The following is a 13,096-nucleotide window of genomic DNA, read 5'->3' as shown; positions in this document are numbered from 1 at the left end:
ACGCGGGACAACCTAAAATTCGCCGTTTTTGAAAAATGAAGCTTGTCACATGCAGCATAAAACATAGTTTCAACAATTATTTTTTTCGTTTTTATTTTAAAAATTGTTATTTTTTAAAATACGTACAATAGCAATGTATATGATATCACAAAATTATATATTTTGGACTTGCATCTTGCCTACTACACCGAATTTTCAATGCGGTACGAACATCGCGCGTAACGTCAAGTTCCAAATTAAATTATAAAAAATTATTGTATGTGTTCATATCAAGAGAAAACAAAAACACCTGAGGACAAAACTATTACCAAATAAACAAACATACTTTAGACAATTCTACAACTTTTAAGGCCTTGTTGATCAAAATCCAACCATAAATGCCCTCAAAACATTTTTTTGTTAAAAAATGTGTTTTTATACGAATAGATACCAAAAAAATGAAGGTGACGAATACTTTTGGCCTGGTACTGTCATATAAATCCTGCCAGACCGATATGTACACCTTACAATAATTCCATACACCAAACATAATTGAAATATCGCTTTTTTTATCTGAGAATGCAACCTAATCCCGAATTTAACGAAGACCAATATATTAAGAAAGTTTGGGCAACTTACAGAAACCTTGCCAGACGGACGTTATGTTGTACTGCAGTGGCCGATCCGGTGACATCCCATTAGTCCGACAACCATTATTCCGACAGCCCACTATTCCGACAACCCATTACTCCGACAACCCATTATTCCGACTATGCATCTATCTTGTGTGTATGGGTAAACATTGACCTATATTGGTTTACTTTTGTAAATTGTTATTTGGATGGAGAGTTGTCTCATTGGCACTCACACCACATCTTCCTATATCTATTGATACTGAATGTTGTTTGATATCAATGTGTAAGTTTTTTTCTTTTTTCCTATTTTGTTTAGGCTCCGATTTCAGGGTTTATTGAACATGTTGAAGTCGGCTATATCGTGTGATGCGTTTTCAGATTTATAACTCAAATGATAGCCAAGTTGAAAATTCTCGTCATATTTTTCTCAGAAACTACAAAATAATGATTTCTGAAATTTTGTTTCAATGTTTATGTAAGTCCGTTATACTGTCTGGTGCTTTTCAGATTCACAAATCAACAACTTTCGGCTATTTACCGAAATATTTAAGCGGGGTATCGTCAGTAGCTCGCACCATCACTGGTTGGTCTTGATTTATGTATATGCTCTTAATACCCTGTAATTTGGAAAATGAAATATTCTTTTCTGTTCTATTCTGTATATATACAGATTTCGAATTGAGTATATAGAAAGTACTCGAACTATCTTAGTCTTATGTAACATATACGTAGTTATTTCTTAAAATCTGTTATTAAATAAACGTAATAATATACAGACAGACAAATTTTATTTTACCCTGATACCCTGATATTTGACTTGAAAAGTGTCGGACTTATGGGTTGTCGGAGTATTGGGCTGTCGGAGCAATGGGTTGTCGGACTATTGGGTTGTCGAACTAATGGGTTGTCGGACCAATGGGCTGTCGGACTAATGGGCTGTCGGAATAATGGCGTGTAACCTTTTAAAGGCTGGATCCGCCCCTGTATTGTTACACCCTGTCCCAGGCTAGGGGAGGGTTTAACCCCGCCACATTCTGTCTGCATATGGCTGTTCCAATTCAGGAGCCTGTAATTCAGTGGTTGTCGTTTGTTGATGTGTTACATATTTGTTTTCGTTCATTTTTGTACATAAATTAGGTCGTTAGTTTTCTCGATTGAATTGTTTTACATTTGTCATATCGGGGTCTCTTATAGCTGACTATACAGTATGGACATTGCTTATTGTTGAAGGCCGTACGATGACCCATAGTTGTTAACATCTGTGTAATTTGGTCTCTTGTGTATGTCTCATTGGCAATCATACCACATTTTCTTTTTTATATTAACCCCGCCGCAGTTATGCGTTTGTCCCAAGTAAGAAACCTCTAGCCTACGTTAATCTTGTGTGTTTCTTTTATTTCGGTTTATTCATATATGTTTTGGAGTTTGGTGTGACGTCCATTTCACTTCTAACTATAGTAGACATTATTGTATAGGGGCTAGTTGAAGCCCGCCCTGGATGTGGGATTTTCACGCTGAGTTGAAGTCACATTGGTGGCCTTTGTCATTTTTCCGCTCTGTTCTCAGGTTGTTTATTTTTGACACATTCCACGTTTTTTTTTATCAATCTGGACATATACAAATATCTAGATATATTTAACAATTTTTTTAATTAAAAAAAAATAACACTGCGATAGCAAGGCAAACCCGGCGTTAGACTAAACATAAAATACCATACAACAACCGGGTTGCAGGGAAAACCTGTAAGTATTGAGTGCTTCGGGTTAAAAAGTCATCTTTGTATTTTTATTCCAGTTGTAATATTTTAAGATGAGTAAGCAAATTAAATATATGTCGTATTTACCCAGACGAGATTTATTTATCTTCCGATAAACTCAAGGGTATTGTTAATATAGATACATGTAACTTAATGAAGGTTCAAAAGGTCAGACCAGAAATAAAACTAATTTGAATTAATGTTTTACTCCACTATCACTATCAAATAGGAGGCACATAATCTACAGTTCTCCATTAATTTGTAACACCTTTCCTTAAAATTTATTTTCGTGCCAGTCATTTTTCAGTCTACGAATGTCAGCAGTATGCATAAACGAACTCCGAAGTCAATTAAATTGAGAATATGTCAAGGAGACTACAACCCGACCAAAGAGCAGACAACAGCCGAATGTAAGCAATGGGTCTTCAACCCAGCAATAAAATCCCGCACCGGAGGTGATCCTCGGCTGGCCCCTAAATAAAAAAAAAGTGTATTAGTTCAGTGAAAACGGACATCACACTAAACTCCTCCAAAACATATAAATGAACTAAAATTAAAAAAAAGCATACAAGACTAACAAAGGCCAAAAGCTCCTAGCTTGGGACAAGCGCAAACATGCGGTGGCGTTAGACATGTTTCTTGGAGATATCAACCCTTCTCTATACCTATACAAAGTGTTCAAACTAACAAGAGACATTGTCTACAACACGACTGCACATACAGCAAAGACGATGGTCATTTTTATTTTATCCACCTCTATTTTCTTTCTCTTATTATCAGACATTCTCGGACGAAACCGTAAAATTATATAATGTTTGTTTGTATATTGTTGTTGTTTTTTCATCATTCAAGACGTTTTTAGTTTTCAAATGTAATGTCAAAACAATCTTTGATACCGGTATTTGATATTCAAAATTTGTTATTTGTAAAATAGGTTATCGTTTAAGGTACACGTGCACCTTTTTTGGACTGAATAACCCAAAGATAAGTTTACAACCCCAAACAATATGATAACCATGTTTACAATCAGACTGTTGTATTATTAGAATGTAGATTTTCAATTTAAGGAGATAACATAAAACCTGATAAACGCATTATTGTCAGGTATTACGTTGTGATTTCATATATGTAGCAAGTGTTTTCATTAAGTGTGAGTATAAACAATAATTTATTATTATTTTCATTTAGCACCTTAAAAAAAAGGAGATTATTGATACCGCACATTTTAAAAATCCTGTTGTTCATTGATTTTGTCAACGGGGAAAATGGGTCACTTGTTATAGACTGACTAAATGGCCTCTAAGTCTTATTACTGAAACTGTACATGATGCTCCTGATTGTACAACGAACAAGTACGTTGAATAAAAGTGACTGGCTTGGTGACTGGTTTCATGGAAATCTGAATAGGAAACTCTGGTGCAAACCAACTCTTGAGACTCTGGGACTAGCGATGAATGATTCATTAATTCCGCATGGAATTATTTTAACCGTGTTCAATGTGAAGTCCTGAGTACAATCTTCTTCATAACAATTATCAAAAAAAATAGTAAATAGACAAGAACAATCTTAACAAACAACTCTTAATTAAAGTGATATTGTTCACTGTCATTAAGAATTATATACAACAAGTACACACCCGTGATATCGCGGGTCCGTGACTTTAATAATTAAAGTATATAACTATGCCTAAGCCTTATTTTAGTAATTATTATTAGTCATGTCGATTATAAGATACATAGTTTTCTCTGCTTTCAAATCTTTCTGTTTGAACCCGTCGACCTGGAACTTATCAATTATTGGTAATATTAATTATTTGGAAAACAAAAAGTCCTGGCTATCCAGGAATGGAGTATTTTTTAATCAACAGCAATGTCCTATATTAGTTATCTTAGAAAGTCTTGCTGATTGCTGAATACAACTACAATAGGAAACAATTTGACAATGATTGAATTTAGTAGTGTCAGCCCTTTGATTATGACCCGTGTATATAGCAAAATCCTAAATACACCGTTTGGTGGTGCGCCTGTCAAATGCGGAACGTACAGATAGGGTAATAGCTAACAGGTGAATATACTGTTGGTATCGGTATCGGATTCGACCCGGAACTTGTTAATTATTGGCAATATTAATTATGTGGAAAACAAAAGGGTCTGGAGTGGTGTAATTTTTAATCTACACCATTGTCCTATATTAGTTATATATAGAGTTGAATTCTTTGATTTGTCGTTTTTACCCGATGACGGCTGACAAATTGGACCTCGTAATTTTAGTATTATAGATTTTATAATTGGCAGAATAAAGATAGATCACTATTCTGATTATGATAGTATACATATTCAACTTAAACGAGAGTTCACACTTTGCAAAGTATAGCAAAAGTTCCTAGAGTCACTTTTTCCCGGTAATATAAAACACTCAATGTCAAAGTAGGCCTATATGTAAGAAAATGATAATTCCTTTCTTCCGGATTAAGTACAAGCGTCCGGTTGCTCAAGGCTCTAATGATCTTCATTCGGTTGTAATGCATACGTTTCATTGTCAGTGTAAATTAAATGTTTATATTTGGTGCATGATTTCATTTTTCAGCATTTAATTTTGGGTCAGTTTTAAGTTATGCAAGGACTTTTTTTATAATCTGGGAAATATTTAAAAAAATGCGTTAAACCATTAGGTGACACAACAGTGCAAAGAAAAGGCAGGAATTGTTTGAGATTGTGAATGTAAGTCATGTAATATTTTAACGAGACATTATCTTATTTTTGTAATTCAAATAACATTAAAATTTCAAATTTTATTTAAATCCTGAAAATACCAATTACTTTTTGTATAGTTCACGTGTAATTTATATGAAAAACTCCAGGCAAGATTCATATGAATCTCAAGTTCACGTGATATTCACATGAAAACTTTAATGTGAGTTTAATGTGTAAACTCGTATAAGGTGAATCTCGGGTGATTTTTTTTACGTGATTCATGTGAGAAAATTTTCAATGTGTATTTTGGTTCCGGCTTTTTAGTTGAAATAATATTTGGTTATGGCAAGGAAATGTTCAAATAAAATGCCTTTAAAAGTTTTAAATATATTCAAATCTTAAATCAAATTCCTGTTTTTCTGAATTTTTTATTTGGAAATATCCATTCTTACCAACTGCTAGCTCAGTAATAAGAGTTCTGAAAATCATATTTTGACAGCCCCAGTAAACTTATTTAGATTTTTGTAGGATCAAGATTTCAAGTCAGAAGGGGAGGCATTCTTGATAGCAACTAGACATGTAAAAAATGTCAATGTGAACCATTTATGCCACTCGTTATCAAATTAAAAAAAAATGAAATTCTGGTAGTTCAACATAAAAGTCATGAAATAAGCATGTTATAAACTAATGATAACAATCCCAATTTCTATCGATCGTCCTTATGATAACGAAACAAAAAAAATATCTGCTGTTATCTGAACTTAATCATGAATTACGGTGTGATTAAAATAGCCATTCGATAATTCCAGGTTCAAAGGTATTTAGTTGTCACATGATCTTCATCCAAGCCCTTGTGATCAAAATACCAACAAGTAAATGATTAAAAAATTCTGCGAAACGTCAAACACAGTAAGTCTTTGATTTCACAAACAAAATTCATTTAACCATTTTAGAAATATTATTTTGTATCTTAATTTCTGCATTTTTTCATATTTTTGTTTACATTTTCTTTTAATTTTTTGTTATTTTTTAAAAATTACTTTATTAATGTCATTGTAGTCTTCTATTGGTTGTTCTAACAAGATTGTTTTACTCGAACTCTTCTTGTATAGACAGTTAAACACAAAGTGAAATAAAGACTCGCAAATACAATGCACAAGTAAAGTTTCAGCACAAAAGACAAGTCAAATACATTTTCGAAAACACATTACACGAATTACCTTTCCGATGCTTTGACTTAGACCATGTTTTCAGCAACATAATTTATTATTACTAAACAGAATAAAGACTATTCTAAACGATTGTGGTATCCAAAATGTGTGGGAAACGCAATCTTTTATAAATTGCATATTGTTAGTTTCATTCATCAAACTCAGACCAAGGAGGTTATATGAGATAACCTCCTTGCTCAGACTTAAATATAAGTTTGTACAAGTCCGGCATTCTTTACTTGATAACTTGCTAAAAGCACTAAATTACAAACTCTTTAACGATTATTTTGGAAAAGAAGGTTATTTTGAAGTTCTTGGGAACAAACTGTAAACAAGTAAACGGATACAGTTATTAATTTAAATTAGATTCGATTAAAATCTGATGAGATTGATCATTGATTGATTGTTGGTTGCTTAACCCTTAAACGTCCAGTGGTAAATATTGCCTGCATGTTCATTACGAGAGCAATGAGAGAAATGAGAGTATAATGGATAGGGACAGAAATCTTGCCTTGCAACAGCCCGCCTCTCTTCACGTCATGAGGCATCGGATTTAACGTTCCCATTCGGACACAAATCACAAGCTCCCTTTTGAACACGGTAGATGGAATAATATGGTAAGAAACAAAAGACTTTGTCTTCTATGGAACAAGAATGATATTGGCGATGAATTGCATTATATATTAGAATGTAAATTTAGACTTTGAAGAAAACAGGAAACATTATATGTCACATTGTTATTTAAAAAATGCAACTATTGTCAAATACACGCAATTCAGAATTGATTAAACCATGCTAAATTAATTCATCTAGATTATTAACACAGGTGCTTCTGGCTAAAATGGACTTCATATATTGTGTTAGCAACTGTGTGTTTGTTCTGTCTTGTTGTAAACATTGTACATTATTGTCTTTTCTATAACTATGTATATGGTTTATTGAGAATAAAGATACATGAGGGGGATGACAGGGGGGTACCCTTCTCCCTTCTCCCACCCTCTTCTCCTTTCTCATACCCCGCTCTCCTTTCTCCCATTAGAATAAAACATCTCCTTTTGAGATATTTTTTTCTTGATATATTAGATTATTTTTTAAAGGAGAGATATTTTATTTTTTCTCCTTTCTCCAACTTTTTCTCCTTTCTCCCAGCCTTCCTCTCTTTTCTCCTACCCCTTTCTCCTTTCTCCCATCCCCTTTCTCCTTTCTCCTACCCCCTTTCTCCCTGTCTCTCTTACCCCTGTCCTCCCCCTCATACATAGAATGACATTGTAATTAATTTCTTCAGTATACATAAACATAAATCTATTTTATTATTGTGTTACATATTGATTGACGTACATGTATTATTATAGTTGTGCATGTTGTTATTAAGTGTCTGTAGGGTACATATTGTTATTAAGTGTCTGTAGGGTACATATTGTTATTAAGTGTCTGTAGGGTACATATTGTTATTAAGTGTCTGTAGGGTACATATTGTTATTAAGTGTCTGTAGGGTACATGTGCTTGTATCAACTATGTTATAGTGGAATACGTCATTGTATATTGGTCTCTCTCAGTGTTACAATATGGATTAGATATTTATTCATTCTTAAGGTTTGTTTTATGTGTTTGTGTTTATTTATTGAGAGTAATGTATTCTCTACATACATTCTTATGGAGGAAAGATAAGAGTACAAATCAATGAAACAAGAAATCAAACAACACAACTTTACAGAAAAGCGACATGTTAAAGGACACAATGCAATATCAAGCGGTTGATCACGCTAAACTTATATGTATACAGCAATTGCTACATCAGGTCTACAGACATGAACTCGGCAGTCATCCAACATCTTAAATGAATACAGGAAGGCTTAAAAAAATATATAAACTTCGGAAAATTTTGTACATAATTTTAAGCAAGCTATTTTTAATTAATTTCAGATATTACGTCAGCCATGGGTTTGGTGGAGTATATACATCCTTATTTAGCAGAGGCGGACTACAGAAAGACGTCTGTTAAACTAACTTTCATATTTTCATCGTTCATTTTCTACTCACTTCTTTACATTTTTTCTCACGTATTTGGAAGTGGTACACGTACTTATAACAATCTTACTAAAAAGGAAAAAGTCTTTTGGAATCTAGCTGTTGTCCGTGCAATATATGGTATTTTCTGTACTATCGTTGGAATCTGGGCTATATTTGTGGACGAAGAGTTGGAGAAAGATGTTGTTTTCGCTACAACTCCGACAAGTTATTTTGCCTTGACAGTTACGGTAGGATTTTTTATTTTCGAATGCTCCGCAATTATTATTTCGGACATAATATACCGGAAGTTCAGTTTTCTGTTAAACCTGCACCATTGGCTTTCTCTGGTTGGATACAGTGTTTTGATGATCGTTGAAAGTAGTCACTGCTTCGGAACAAAGGGACTTATATTAGAAATGAGCACGCCATTTTCTGCAATATGCTGGACAGTGTTAAAAGTTGGAAAGGCAGACACTTTGTTATGGAAAGCAAATCAGTTCCTATTGGTTCACACTTTCCATTTACGGTCGGTGGTTGAATGCTTTCTGTGGTATATAACATTTAAACATTGGGACAGAATATGGGAGGCAATGCCACTGGCATTGTTTATTATGCTCTATACTCAGCTGACGTTGGTCACGTTCGTCATGACACCATACTGGACATACAAAAAAACGCAACAAATGATCGTGCCCGTCGATTGGAACTTTGAAGAGTCAAACAAAACTCGTATGACGAACGGTGCTGTTGAAAAGAAAACGGCATAAACTTGATTTGTAAGTGAGAAATACTCAGGAAGTTGACACTATATACAAATAATTTTGTTATCATTTTGTTTTGTTTTAATAAATTGTTTCAAATAAAAAAAGTACATGCATTCTCATAAAATTTTTACGATCATTACTTTCTTTTGTTTTACAGAAACTTTTTCAATACTAATATGTACATCACTTCACGAACATTAGGGGTGGGGTGGGAGGGGGTAGGAACTTTTTTTTCGGGACGCCAGGATCGGGTGTTTTTAAGCTCGGGATTTAGAGATTGACCCTTTTGGGATCTGCTATTTCTTTTTTCGAATTTCGGGATGTCGGGATTTATTTTATTTTTAAATTCGGGACCTCGGGATTTCGGGATCAGGACCCCTCCGAACCCCCTCAACATTATGACAGGAACATTTGCTTAGCCCAGAAACGGTATGGCGATTACTTGACCTTTCAATTATTTGATTTATTGAGTTTTATCTCGATCTGAAAAATTTACCACTGTTATAAATAATCCAAAGGAGGTTTATTGTCTCAATCTTAGAAAATTATTTTAAAAAAAAACTTAACTTTCGGAGAATATATGTAAATTGGAAAAGAGATGTAGATTAAACTACCTAAAGACGAAAACTTTTGAACAAAACTAAGAATAATTAAAGAAACTATTAAAGGTATGTCATGGACAACTTTCATTATTAAATCATTATAAATGTACAAAAAAAACACGCACGTGAATAGGCAATTAAAAAAATGATTTCAAGGAAACAAACTGATTGGTGAGATGAATCTATTCTTCATTTTTCTTCTAAGATATTCTGAAAGTTGAATATGGTTAAACCTAATGAAGCCAAGGATGTATATTATATATAACTGTATTAAGTGGTAGGAAGACAATGAAATGGTATTTGATTATAGTAAATGGATAGTTTGTTATATAATTCGTTTCATTCAAAACATAATATTGGGCCAATGATCCATTGTATTGTACAGTGCAATAAAAGAAAAAAAAAAGCTTTCATTTTTTACGCGTAAATTATTATACGAGCACTCATAATTATCCAATTACTTTTTTTAATTACTATGTCCAAGATTTACCCGGATGTCGATATCGGTAATCTCGACATGATATCAACTCGATATCGGCAATGTCGACATGATATCAACTCGATATTGGTTTTTTGCTTAAAACATCTATGACACGTCAATACATACCTAGATGTCGATATCGTCAATATCGTTACAATATATCGAACTGACATTAATGTTTGCCTCAAACATCAATGACACGACAAGACATACCCAGATTTTGATATCGTTGATATCGACACGATATCGATTTTTGCTTATGAAATCCATGACAAACCCAGATACAACTGATGTCGATAATGACGATATCGACGTTTGCTTTATACCCCCATCCATCACGTAACTGCATCGTGTCTTGGAAATACCTCCATGAAGAACTTAATGAGAACAGTTACTAAGATGCTGATTGTCCACTGTATAGTGAGACACCAGCTAGCGACTAAAGGATACTTTTGGAACTAAATTGGAAATATCTCTCCTCAAAACCACACGATCAATGATATTGATTGAATGTAAGATTCTGCGTTATGTAATTATATAGATTAGATGTCAAATTGAGAATGGAAATGGGGATATTTCAAAGAGACAACAACCCGACCAAAGGGCAAAAAACACAAAAATGCCACCAATGGCCACTAAATGTATAATTGTCAATGAGACCACCCTTCACCAGAGACCAGAGGAAAATGATGTAACAACTGCAGGTCATAGTATGGCATTAAGAATTCTGGACATCTAAAACCCGTTAGATATTGTTTTTTAATGATAATAGAAATCACCTTAAATACTGGACAGTACACATTGTACAATAGACCACTTCAACACGAACAACTGACTCCTCCGAAAAGCAGACGTACAGACATAATTAGCAACGAGCAACACCTGGACAAGATAGACTGTCTGGGTACAGACACACACTGTGGTTGGGTTAATAAAGCAAATTTGACGTGCACCCCCTCCCTTCCCCCCAAAAAACCAACAACAACAACAACAAACAAACCCCAAAACGCCACATCTTTTTGTCTATCTAGACCATATGTTATAAAACAAAAACACAAAATGAGATACATGAACAGTGCAGCTACCAGCAGGACAACCACTAAATTAAAAAAGAAAAAAACACGGCATAAAATTTTAAGGCAGGGTTCAAATGTAATCACAACTACAGAAAGCTAGCTATTAGGATAGTAAAACTGTTGTGGTAGATCTGCAAAACATATATGACAACTTTCGGACGCTAGAGGTCCGGCTGAAATTAAGTATTGATGATTTTATAAATTCGCTGTGAACACGAACGTAACATATAATTTTGATATTGCATTAAAGATATTTAAAATATTTCACAAAATGATAAAATACTTGAGTAAACATTCATATTTAAGGACTCGCGATAAAACAAGAAAGTCCACGTATTGACCCTACGTATAGCCAATCACGTGTCCCATCACGAAACATCATCTTAACATAGAATAATGTACTTGTACTTTTATTTCGTTTTACATATTTGTTTGAGGTCTACAACTTTGCAGCATATAAGAAAAATATACTTGTACAAGACTTCTACATTGATTTCATTTTGAAACATTTCAATTAGAATGTTTGTACACATATGTATGAGCAATCTCCTCACTATAGTAACTCACCTTGGTCTATGTGCATATTAAACATTGGACACAGATAAATTCATGACAAAATTGTGTTTTGGTGATCATGATGTGTTTGTAGATCTTACTTTACTAGACATTCTTCTTGCTACAATTATCTCTATCTATAATGAACTTGGCCCAGTAATTACAGTGGAAAATATATTGTAAAAATTTACAAAAATTTACAAAAATTTAAGAAAATTGTTAAAAAATGACTATAAAGGGCAATAACTCCTTAAGGGGTAAACTGACAGTTTTGGTCATGAAGTCTTATTTGTAGATCTTACTTTGCTGAACATTATTGCTGTTTACAATATTATAATATTCAAGATAATAAGCAAAAACTGCAAAATTTCCTTAAAATTACTAATTCAGGGGCAGCAACCCAACAACAGGTTGTCCGATTTGTCTGAAAATTTCAGGGCAGGTAGATCTTGACCTAAAGACTATTTTACTTAATGTCAGATTTGCTCTTAATGCTTTGGTTTTTGAGTTATAAGCCAAAATCTACATTTTACCCCTATGTTCTATTTTTAGCCATGGCGGCCATCTTGGTTGGTTGGCAGGGTCACGTCACACATTTTTTAAACTAGATACCCCAATGATGGTTTTGGCCAAGTTTGGATTAATTTGGCCCAGTAGTTTCAGAGGAGAAAATTTTTGTAAAAGATTACTAAGATTTACGAAAAATGGTTAAACATTGACTATAAAGGGCAATAACTCCTAAAGGGGTCAACTGACCATTTCACTTATTTGTAAATCTTACTTTGCTGAACATTATTGCTGTTTACAGTTTATCTCTATTTATAATAATATTCAAGATAATAACCAAAAACAGTAAAATTTACTTAAAATTACCAATTTAGGGGCAGCAACCCAACAACGGGTTGTCCAATTCATCTGAAAATTTCAGGGCAGATAAATCTTCACCTGATAAACAATTTTACCCATGTCATATTTGCTCTAAATGCTTTGGTTTTTGAGTTATAAGCCAAGTTTGGTTTAATTTGGCCCACTAGTTTCAGAGGAGAAGATTTTTGTAAAAGTTAACAACGACGACGGACGACGACGGACGATGGACGCCGGACGCAAAGTGATGGGAAAAGCTCACTTGGTCCTTCGGCCAGGTTAGCTAAAAAGTAAAATTAAAAGACCTTATAGACCCCTAAGATTACCACATGTTTATGACAACATTTTACTGTCTCGATGAAAATCCCGTGTAAAGAAAGAGGACACAATTTCCCTCAAATGATAGATCATTGACAACCAAACAAACCACTAATTATAAAGAAAAATCCTGAAAATTGAAGTCCATTCA

At 33.7% G+C, this 13,096-nt stretch overlaps 1 protein-coding gene across 3 annotated transcripts; it reads left to right on the top strand.

Moving 5' to 3' along the window:
• Positions 1-3,397: 3,397 nt before the first annotated feature.
• Positions 3,398-9,183, top strand: LOC139524526 (protein CLN8-like). 3 transcript variants are annotated; one of them, XM_071319369.1, is made up of 2 exons: positions 3,398-3,520; positions 8,199-9,183. In XM_071319369.1, exon 2 carries the CDS (start codon positions 8,213-8,215, stop codon positions 9,050-9,052), a length of 840 nt encoding a protein of 279 aa, XP_071175470.1. In that variant the 5' UTR covers positions 3,398-3,520; positions 8,199-8,212; the 3' UTR covers positions 9,053-9,183. The 3 variants fall into 3 exon arrangements, with proteins under 3 accessions (XP_071175470.1, XP_071175479.1, XP_071175461.1); XM_071319378.1 differs by lacking the exon at positions 3,398-3,520 and adding an exon at positions 5,072-5,090; XM_071319360.1 differs by lacking the exon at positions 3,398-3,520 and adding an exon at positions 5,866-5,972.
• The last annotated feature ends 3,913 nt before the right edge of the window (positions 9,184-13,096 follow it).

Source organism: Mytilus edulis, chromosome 1 (genome assembly GCF_963676685.1).
Source record: "Mytilus edulis chromosome 1, xbMytEdul2.2, whole genome shotgun sequence".
NCBI lineage: Eukaryota > Metazoa > Mollusca > Bivalvia > Mytilida > Mytilidae > Mytilus > Mytilus edulis.
This window is presented reverse-complemented; position numbering and strand designations above follow the sequence as displayed.